General features: G+C 38.5%; 1 protein-coding gene across 1 annotated transcript; it reads left to right on the top strand.

Annotated features, from left to right (window-relative positions):
- The first annotated feature begins 3,751 nt into the window (after window positions 1-3,751).
- sqor (sulfide quinone oxidoreductase) lies at window positions 3,752-11,063 on the top strand. Its single transcript, XM_035665132.1, has 10 exons — window positions 3,752-3,910; window positions 4,631-4,835; window positions 5,041-5,211; window positions 5,657-5,710; window positions 5,811-6,005; window positions 6,102-6,311; window positions 6,438-6,621; window positions 9,082-9,149; window positions 9,277-9,455; window positions 9,557-11,063. The coding sequence occupies exons 2-10, from the start codon at window positions 4,638-4,640 to the stop codon at window positions 9,612-9,614; spliced, it is 1,317 nt and encodes a 438-aa protein (XP_035521025.1). The 5' UTR covers window positions 3,752-3,910; window positions 4,631-4,637; the 3' UTR covers window positions 9,615-11,063.
- The last annotated feature ends 445 nt before the right edge of the window (window positions 11,064-11,508 follow it).

Below are 11,508 nucleotides of genomic sequence, written 5' to 3'. Positions count from 1 at the left end.
AGCTGAAGCTGGAGGACCCTTCTTCATCTGGGAGATGCGGGCGTGTGTGTGTGTGGGTGTGTGTGTGTGCTGCAATCGCATCTCTCTCTCTCTCTCTCTCTCTCTCTCTCTGTCTCTCTTTCTTTCTCTCTTTCTCTCCATGTGAAAAAACAAATTTCCCTACAGATATTTAAACACAATCAGACACTTGCTGATTCTTCCTCCAAGCATTTTGGCCTCTAATTAGCTACTGAGGATCCCTTTTAATTGTAGTTGAATGTACACAAACAAACAATCTAACTAAATTAGGACCCTAAAAGCATGATTTAAATCAATCATTGTGAAAAACTGTGCGTCCTGGCTCAGGTGTTTTGGTTTAAAATGTTACTATACCGCCCCCCAAAGGAGCCAAAACACAACGCACTCTGAACTACTGCTGCCTCTGATTCAGTTAAATGAGGAAACAAACTGTTAGATTTGATCAGTATCTCTCCACAGGCTTCTTTTTTTTTATGTATTCATTTCATGTGTCATTTTAGTAGTGTTTTGTACTGTTTTTGTAGTAGAGCATTTAGATTTGTTGACTGATTTACTGTATGACTGATGTTAGATATCAGACAGAAAAGGGAAGACGGTGTCATATAATGTTTTTTACATACATTTTTTTATTATAGCGCCTTCAGTTGGTGTCCTTAAAGGCCAGGGCACACAGCAGAGATTAACTCATGCCTTTAATATAAAAATAATAATTCTTTGTTGTCAGTATTTGTATTGACACTGGTTGGTGCTGTTGGTCTGCTTGTGTTGCTGCTGCCGTCTGGAGTGAAGCAGGTGAAATGAAGCCTCAAACTAAAAGCCGGATAAAATAAACCAACTGATGGAAGTATATATCTGAATTATTGAGATTATTACGTCTGACTCAAGGTAGGTAGATTAATGATCACTTATATTAAGTGACAATGGTATCAGATTGGATGTCACTTTATATAATGTTTCCTTAAGTATCTATCACTGTGATTGAACATGGCGAGCACATACACTTAGTTGCCAGTTTATTAGGGACACCTAACTAAAATGAATATTTACCATCTACCCTTATTGATATTAAAGGGGTGCACAAAATATTAGAAACAACTCTTAGTATATGCAATAAAATACAAAAGCACGGCAAACTACAACCTCCAAGAAGACCATAAAGTTGAATCAACACTCCTGTACAGTTGTCTTGTGTAGAAAAACACTGTGTATGTAGTTTTTTTAGCAAATAATCAAACAATAAATAGACATATCTCTCTCAGTGTCTGAATCAGGATTTGATATTAGCTTGTGATTTGCAGCCCTATAATGAGGAAATAATGTTCAACAAACAGATATGCTTGACGGTCACCGACTATCACATGGTGATCTAACTAGATGAAAATGAGCTGAATGTATATTCTAGTGTGAAATGTACACTTATTAAATCCAGTATTAGAAAAATGTTGTTAATGGAAGTCTAATAATCAAATATTCACACTGTACCCAGAACCATACTGTGATTTGCACTGTATCTGACAATGTACATGCGTGCGGCTGCAGATATAAACTTTGCAAGCTGATCCCTGGCAACCACTTGGCAAATTCCATATTTAAGATGGGGAAAAGGACAAAGGTCAACAACACTGTACTGTTTGGAGCTTGGAGAAGCTGATTTGAGAAACAAGATGTCATCTACAGTCATAATCCTCGGGCACAGTTTCATTACATTTCAGACAGACAAGAGGGAGGAAATGTTTGTGTATCGTATCAGTTCAAACACATCTGTTTTGTCAGTTTCACAAACTTACTGTATGTTTCAGGCCAGGTAAAGAACGTGCTATTTTTTCTTTGAGGGGTAGATGCTACAATCTGTGGGTAGGAACTTAGTTATTTTTATGTCTGTTTGATTGTTTCTTTCTTTTCATTCATATTATTGTATCAATCGTCAACTCAATTTCCCAGTTGGATAGTACTTACACAGCTTTATCTTTTAAGCTATTCCTGATGTTAGGTCAAACTGATAATTGAAGTAGACTGTTTGTTAATAACCAGTGATATAGTCATCCTTTATGGAGCCTTAAATAATATAAATATAATTTCTAGGAGACAGGGTTGGGCCGTTTATGTATCCTGCACGCATTATCAGTGCCACGATTGTGGTCCCTCAATCAAACAGGCACGAAGACCCAGACTTAATTCATATTTATAACAGGTAATACTTCCAGAAGCTGTAAACTAAATTGGCATTGGGCTTCTTGCCCAATCATTTTATCAGCTTTATAGCTGCCTAGTCATCCTTGTTAGATTTCATAAACCAGATAACAATGTAGGTCAGAGTATATCTCTGTTTGTGTTTCTGTCAGAATGGTCACACATACAGTTTTCTTTCTGCGAGCGTCTTTGAACACAGTATCCACCTTTCAAAAGAACCAAATTACTGTGTTAATACATTTTGGTCAAGAAGATTAACATACTATGTGAACTAAAAGTAATTTCTAAATGTAAAAACTACCTGTAACTGCCAGCCAACCACCACTAATCTCATGTCATGCCTTTTCTTTTTCCAATTTAGGATATAACCAAAATGTTCAGCTCAAAATAGAACTAGTGTCTCTTTTCTGTGTAACACATAAACAGGTGTGCAGAGGGTGAGGCTGGGCCTGTGTAGGGAATATAAACCACCTGATGGTCTCATTACAGTGGGATTAAACTGCTCCAAAGGACATGACTGTTTATTCTTTATGGCACAGCAGCTTATTCTCGCGCTGCATTGTGTGTGTAGTAGAAACTGGAAGCACCTACTTCTTTACAGACCTATTTATGAAATCATCAGGACACTGGGCTATATGTAAACAAAATCTGAACAAGTCAAACCAGCTTGATGAATAGACCTACAGTTAAGCAAAGTCATGATGATGATGGTTTTGTTGTAGCTTGTGTAAAGGTTTCTAGATATTGAATACACTAATAATAAGGATCTCAAACCTGCTACCTACACGTGATGTCCGTCCGGAAATGTGCAGAAAAAGCCATAAACATATACTGCATCTGTAGTCTGTTGCTGATTAACGTATCTTTTTGATGCTTACAATCATAGACACAGAATATATTGCAGTTTGCTGCTTTTTCTGGAATTTAACTAAAGTGTTGGAAAATCGGACATTCCTACTTGCAGCAACCGTCAGTATTACTATTAGCCAAGATTAGAGACAAAGGGAGGCAACTACAAGTTCAAGTTTATTTTGGAAACATGCTTTAAAGTTTATTCCAGGACGACTACGTGCTGTCCGACTGACATGCAGACAGGACCGATTAACATCCAAACACGTCTAAGTCCATTAAGGCCACATGCAAATTTGTCCCAGAAAAGCAGATTCTCCACTTTTCAACAACTTATAACTAAAAAGTAGGTATACTCTTTACTTATGGCCCACGTGTATTGTTATACTGGCCTATATTAAATTATGCATTTTGAATCAAGTATTCCTTACTCCATCCATTCATGAAAACTGGACAACCGTGTCATGCCTTGGCCATCCTAGGAAAAAAAAATCAAGATACTAATAAACGATACAGAGTGCCTTTTTATACTCCCAATGCAGTATAATAAGTGGATACTCCTTACACCACTGCCAGTAACATAAAAACACTGAAGATGACCCCCTCTCTCATTAGGCTACATAAAGTTTTCGCAATACGAAGTTAAACTCGGAGTTACGAAATGCTCGATTCTGATTGGTCGAACGGAGGAGGAGGCGGGCACCAGTCGGTCCTGGTGAGGGTGGCGACTGCGGGTTCACGTCGGGTAAGTGCCCGGCTCATACAGGTTCTGCTAGTAGTGCTTCCTTGAATTGTCCGTGGGGAATTGTGTCTGAACTGACTGCAGAAGCGCTTGACAGCAGTGCTGGTCAAGGTAAGCGACGTTACAAGTCTGTCTTTCTCGACGTTGCGGTGCGAAACTGTGTCTTTTTGTCAGGTCTACGCATGCACAGGAATGGTTGTTATGGAGTCGTTACGCAGCATGCAGCAGCAAAGGTTGAGCTCCGGTTAGATTTCACAGGAGAATAATGTGAACAAATAAAAAGTAACCTGGCTATAACGTTGTCATTGTGTGTTAGTTATTTGTGCTTCTGCTATAGGGCTTACACTGTAAAGTATGTGTCAAAGGCTGAACCTCTCGGTCAAGTTAAAAGCAGGTCACCTCAATATGTTACATTTTTAACTTGTCACTATAAGTCACCTTAAAGAAGTGTTTACTGTTCTGAATTTACTCCTGTAATTATTATTATTGTGTGTGTGTTTTGGCTTGACAATGTATCTGGGACGGCCCAGACAATAGCTATGGTGGTAAAGCCACAACCACTTTCATGATGTCATTAGTGTATTGGAGAGGCAGAAAAAAAGGTGTTTAAATACTAAATAAAAAATGCTCAGATAAGTAATCTTACTCTGAAACCCCCCTACATTCACCATTACAGTAAAAGTAAGTACTTTCAGCCTCTGATAGTCAATATGTAAATGTGAAACAGCAAAATGGGAAGTGCAAGTTGTTGACTTTAGATGTTTGTATTGTGACTCCCAGGCAGTATAATGGCATTGTTGCTAACCCAGATGATTTGTCCTTCTTGTTAAGACACAGAATGGCTGCACTGCGTCGTCTGAGGCAGTGCCACCCCACAGGCATGGCTGTCTCTCATCTTCACACGAGCAGCCGGGCCTCTGCTAAACAGCATTACAAAATGCTTGTGCTCGGAGGAGGAAGTGGGGGAATTGCAATGAGTGCACGCATGAAGAGGATGCTGGGAGCTGAGAATGTGGCCGTTGTGGAGCCCAGCGAGGCAAGGATCCAGTAGATTATGATTATTTTTGCTATACCTCTCTTTGTGTATCAGTGATACATAATGCAAAGTACAAATTATTAAAAGTTCATTCAGCTGTGAATTTATGTTTACATTTTTGTGATTCAGTCCATCAGAAACATAACAGTATTGTCTCTCTTTCTCATTTAAAGCTGGCTAAACTCTTCTGTTTCTGTTTTTTCAGATGCACTACTATCAGCCAATATGGACCCTGGTTGGTGCTGGCGCAAAAACTGTAGCCTCATCGGGCCGTTCCACCGCAAGTGTTATGCCGTCTGGAGTACAGTTGGTGAAATCTAAAGTTCAGGAAATAAACCCAGACCAAAATACTGTCCGCACTGACGATGGGACTGAAGTATGTTTGCTTTAGGTTACTGTTATATGACTGTTTGCATATTGAAGTTATAATATTGCTTTAAGATCCAGTGTGTCAGATGTGTTATTAGTGCATAATCGCCTTTCTTACCTCTAGATTAGATCCACTAAATCCTACTCACTTTAACTTTTTCTGGCGGCCACTGTGGATAAAAGTGGTTGTTTTTCTACCACCACGTTTCATTGATTTCAATGGGAATCTTACCAAATTAACCCAGTGGCAGGCATTAAGAATAACTACATAGAAAAAGCCAATCTCACTGATGGTCTTATGTAACTCATTATAGAGGCATCATTGTTAAATTGAGACTCTTTCATAACCAGTTAAAACTTCCTGTAGTACGTTTAATAATGTGTCCTCTACGATCGATGATGTAATGATCTGTGTTCATCCAGCCTTACTAAGACTTTCTTTCACATTACAGATCTCCTATGAGTATCTGATTGTGGCGCTTGGTTTACAACTCCATTATGAGAAGGTGAAGTGAGGCTTTGTTCATTCAACTTTACCTAGTAAACTTTTGCCGTCGTGTATAAATTCAATTAAATCCCTGGAAATGTACATCCTCTTATGTGTAGATCAAAGGACTGCCAGAAGGATTTGAACATCCAAAGATTGGGTCAAACTACTCAGTCGAAACTGTGGAGAAAACATGGAAAGCACTGCAGACTTTCAAAGAGGGCAACGCTGTGTTCACTTTCCCAAATACTCCTGTGAAATGTGCTGGGGCTCCACAGAAGATCATGTACCTATCGGACGCCTATCTCAGAAAGGTTATTTTTGTAATGTAACGATAAAATAATACATTTTGAAAATATCAAGTGTGGTTTTACAAATTAAATGAAAATGTTTTTATGTTTTTATCCAAGACAGGAAAGAGGGAAAAGGCCAACATAATATACAACACATCGCTCCCTGTGCTCTTTGGGATAAAGAAATATGCTGACACATTGTGGGACATTGTGAGAAAGCGTGACCTACAAGTCAACCTGAGGCAAAACCTGATCGAAGTGCGGGCGGACAAGCAAGAAGCTGTGTTTGAAAATCTTGACAAACCAGGCGAAACCAAAGTGTTTGAGGTAACTATTACTGTACTTCAACGATACCTTCACACAGTAGTATTGGCTGCTTTGTACAATGGACTTTAAATCCTAAAAACTCCAGTGAATAACCTTTCAATTTTGCTGTTTGTTTTTTTAAATTAGTATGAAATGCTTCATGTCACACCACCAATGGGTCCTAACTTGGTGGTTAAAGGCAGTCCACTGGCAGATGAGGCTGGCTGGTTGGATGTCAACAAAGACAACCTCCAACACAAGAGGTATCCAAATGTGTTTGGGATTGGAGACTGTACCAACCTTCCCACAGCCAAAACGGGGGCTGCTGTCGGTAAGTGATTGTTGCGTTATTAGTTTGAACATTGCTCAATGCAATACTGGAAAGCACTTTGTTGCTGCATACAGTTCATACTGTTTTATCTCTCGTTAACTACTTTCCTCAGTAAGTGTATTGCACAATAACCTATGTACACAAAGCTATAAAAACGTACACCACACCCTATGAAGCTTGTAATTTAGGGACACTTAAGTTCTCAGTAGTATCTCCCGGATTGTATCAGTATCTCAGTTTACCTTTTGTGTTTGCTTGCACCATTACATTTGTTAAAGAAATGTTTTGCACTTCACATAAACACACGGTGAAAGAGTTTCACCCTCTGTGCCTACCTAATTTAAAATTCCTGTATTTGTGCCATTTCTTGTGATTTAAATGATGCGATGTTCCTGGCAACTTGGCTCAGGTTGTAAACCACTACTTATCACTTCCTGTCTAACTGCAGGAAAGGACTTAACCTTATCAAGCGCATCATGTTTATATTCAGTGAATTCATACAAGGTATGTCATGCTAAATGCTATTTTTTCGCCACCAATGCGGTGGATGTTGATGTTTTTAGCCACATTAGAAGCTATAGGGTTGACAATGTCAGCCCATGTGTTTGTTCTTAAAACAAATGATACCGTAACAATAACTGAGAGAATAACTGTAACATGTGACACAGATGTTCATGATCTCCACAGGACTTAGACTTTGATTTGAGTTCCCTTTATTGTCAGAATTGCTTCTGCAATTGGTATTGTGTCTCAAGATATATCCTCGTTCACATAAATAACAAAACAGGATTCTTTTTTTTATGATTGAGCCACTGTTCTTTATTTGTTCCAGCATTTCATGGCACAATGCCTCCAATGACTCAATTTCTGTCAATCTCAACTGTATTTTAAAGCTAATGTTGTGTTTTAACATTCTAGGGTAAGCAATTTAACATTCATTGTAAACATGTGAACATGCTAGACTTCACTAATGTGCTAACATTAATGCTGCATTCACATTCACCAGTGTGTAGGATTTAGCTGCATCTAGCGGTAGGGTTGAAGATTTGGCCCAACTGAATACTGCTCGCCTTCAAGCATCCAGGTCTTCTGCTGGTGCTATGGGGTTGCTTGGCTTTTCAGTGAGGGTGCTCAACAAGGCAAAATATTCAGCTCAAGGGATAAATGTATAAGGTTCACAAGCCTGCCAAAAAAATCACACCACTGAATGAAAGTTACCCAATTATGCCATGGACAGTGCACATTTCAGTGTCAGATTCTGAGATCACTTCAACTAATGAATCAACAGTACTCAGTACCATAGACCTAAAATTATATGAATAAGCTTTGCAGAGAGATATTTCATATTTCGTGCATCATCCACCAAATGCATGCACTCTGGCTAACAAGAAGTGGACGCAAGGTCAAAAGTTGAATGCGTGTTGCACCTGTTGGCTGAATCAATCATTGGTTTGTTTTATTTATGTATTTATTAATTTTTAAATTATGAATTATAGTATTCACACCTTAAAAATTCAAAAATATAAATAAGCCACAGATATTTCTTGGGGGTGCTAAGGCAATGCTAAGGCTAGCTATATCACCCCAAGCCCCCTTTGGTGTTTGGTTGATCCATTCTGGATCACACAGCAGTTCAAAGCAGTGAACTCTGGGGGGCCCGGATAGCTCAGCCCCATGTACCAGGGCCGAGTCCTTGATGTGACCTGTGGCCCTTTGCTGAGCTAAGCAACTGTGTAAGTTATTGATGCCCATTGATGCCCACAATGCAGGAGAAGGCTACAAAAAGATAAGATCTGGAAGACCAAGAAAACTCTCAGCTCGATGCTGGTCAGACAAGGCAAATTCAGAAGCCCATTGTGAATGCAATAAACCCAACAGGTAAGATTTATCAGACTCAGAGTTTTCCACGCTGTTCCGAGACTGTGCTTCACACAAACAAAACCTTTAATCGGAACGAGTCGAGAGAAGAAAACCCTTATCGGAGTCCACATCATCGGGTGTGGATCTATCATGCTTTAATTCACAACGTAATTCTGAGAGCAAGGTTTTGGTATATATAAATGTTACACTCGGAAAGTGACAATTTTAAGTTGTGTACTTAAGCGTTGGCATGGCAGACTAAACAGCAAGTCTTGTGAGTGCTAGTTGAATTCTCCGCATTATTGGAAAGAAATGGAGGAGAGCTCTTAAACGCTTTCTTACCGCTGGAAAAATGTCAATAAAATGTGTATGTTGATGAAACTGACAAAAAAACAGAAGGTAATCCATCATAAGAAAAACATCTTTTATACTTTACTTATACATTATAATAGGTGAAGTTTAACCTGAAGTGACAATATTCAATACATATTGTGTAGAATTATTATGGATTATGGATTTGGGACACAGCATTAGTCTTCTTGATTCCTACAAAGAGAATTCACACATTTATTAAAAAGGCTTTTTTCCCCTCATTCTCAGCTGCACAATCTGCCATCTTAAACAGAACCATCAGCAAAGTACTGAAAAATGAGAAGCCGGATAAGACGGTAAATGATGCATAAACATGAAATATGACTCATCTTTTTGATTTTGCAGAATGTTATAACTTCTCTGTTGGAAGTACCGCTGTTGAAAAAGATGCAAATACATAACCTGTAATCTCCTTGTTCACAGTATGATGGTTACACCTCATGTCCGTTGGTAACAAGCTACAACACAGTAGTTTTGGCAGAGTTTGACTACAATGGACAACCACTGGAAACATTCCCCATCAACCAAGCCAAAGAAAGAAGACTCATGTACTACATGAAGGCTGATGTGATGCCTCACCTTTACTGGCATGGGCTTCTAAGGTATGTATAGTTAATTAAAAACATGTTAATAGTTGGTAGTAAGGAATTGTACCACACCTTTCACCACATTTTATGAATGTTCTTTATTTTTCTTGTGTCAGGGGCCTGTGGGGTGGACCAGGACCATACAGGAAACTCCTTCATCTTGGGATGAAATGAAACCTCAGCATCAGTTTGCAAGTTAATAGTTACCTTCCCTAAAGCTTTAGGGAACGAATTAGCTAATTACATCTGTCATTCTCTGAGAGGGTGGATACATATAGTGGCTAACACAGTGGTAATATCTATGGGGCTGGACATAATGCCCAACAACAACAAGTTCGATCAAGTTGTCAATATTTAATATTCTAGGTTCAGTTAATCCTGCAGTAAGTGGTGCATTGACATTACCTTGAAAAAAAAAGATTCCCTGTAATGAGAGAGTTACTTAGCTGAGAATTAACACTCAACTCAGCAGTTCTCTTTCGCTTTTAGCTGCTTATAGGTCAATGTTTTTGGTTCTTTTGGCGGCACATTGAATGTACGGTCTTGCTGCTGTCATCAACCTCATTATCCAACCAGCAATGAGATTTTAATAGGAGCCAAGAACAAAGGTCTGCAGAAGATTACTTTTATAAGATGTACTTTTATAAGCCAGTCACAATAGGCTCTTCCAAAGTTTAACTTCTTCCTGCGGAGTATATTGTCCCGTTTGCCCACATACATCCAACAATAGCTAATAGTTTAAAATTGTGATAAAGTGTAAATAAATCATCAAGAATGTCGACATTTTGTTTTTGCGGGATATTGACAGCTGTAATCATTGTCTACCACTCATTAAGAGTGTAAACACAATATACAAATATATTCATATTACTACAATTACAATTGTGTATATTGGTGGAGGTCAGTTAAGTGTCTCATCATTTTAGGATTTTAACAGTCTTCAGGTCTGTCTACAGCTTAAACGAGTGGTCTTGAATGCTTAACCATCATCATGCAAACTACCACAAGTGCTTCTGTAACATTTAAACATCAATGTCCAAAATAGAGTTCTGTACAGTTATTTTTTCAGTTCTTCATTGTTGTATTAAAAAGATGAATTACTTTTAAATCATTAAAATGACTCTGTACATGTGTAAACCTACTGTAATTATGTTATTGCAGTAAAAAAACAAAAAAATCATAAATATAAATGTAGTTTCAACCTTGTTGTACTTTATGGTATTTTACATCCAATAGTGTTACTGGAATATTGAATGTTATATACGACTTATTTTTGCTGTGTTTTGTATAGTATTTTTAACTTTTCTGAGGTCCTTGATAAATACCGGTGGTCAGTGTCTTTGCTAAAATAATTTAATAAGGAGGGTTTGTCCTGCTGATGACCTTTGTTTCTGATGTAACAGGGTTATTGCTACACTTAAGACAGCCAGTTCATTTCACTGTGGTTTGAAAGTCAACCCCTTAGAGCCAGAACCTTGTTTGGAAATTTGTCTCAATGAATGGTTGTTTTGATGGTTTTGGTAATGGAGCTGAATGAACCGCTGGTGCCAAGTTTTGGGGCGAGCCAGGACTTGATCCCAGGCTTTTCTAAAGCAATATACTGTATAAAGCCTGTATATTTGTGCTTCTTTGTATTCCCTGTTTGATTTCCCAACAACATGATCACAGTGCTGCTCATCAGCTGACTAAAATGTCTCAATAGAACTTTATCACAAGGGCTTAAAACCATTTGAGCTGCAAGTGAATTGTGACATATTCTCAACTTTTTTTTTTTTTTTTGCAAGCTGCACTGTAATGTTGTTGAAACAATTGCAAAATGTAATACTGTGTTACATTTAACATCATTTACAATGTAGCATAAAAATACCAGATATGCACACAAAGTAACAAATGACCGCTGTAGAGCAATACAGTTCTTAATATCTTTTCTTGTAGTCGCACAACAATACCAGCAGGGATGAAGTGTGGTAGTGAGCCTCAGTCCAGCTGCACACACACACACCAAAGCCATTTTCCTGTTGACTCTGCGCTCCGCCACGTTGGTTCCCCTACGTGTGTGTGTGTGTGT

The sequence above is a fragment of the Morone saxatilis genome, unplaced genomic scaffold (assembly GCF_004916995.1).
Source record: "Morone saxatilis isolate NCDOM2014 unplaced genomic scaffold, NCSU_SB_2.0 Contig2, whole genome shotgun sequence".
Classification (NCBI taxonomy): domain Eukaryota; kingdom Metazoa; phylum Chordata; class Actinopteri; family Moronidae; genus Morone; species Morone saxatilis.
Note: the sequence above shows the minus strand (reverse complement) of the source record. Positions and strands in the feature narration are given on the sequence as shown.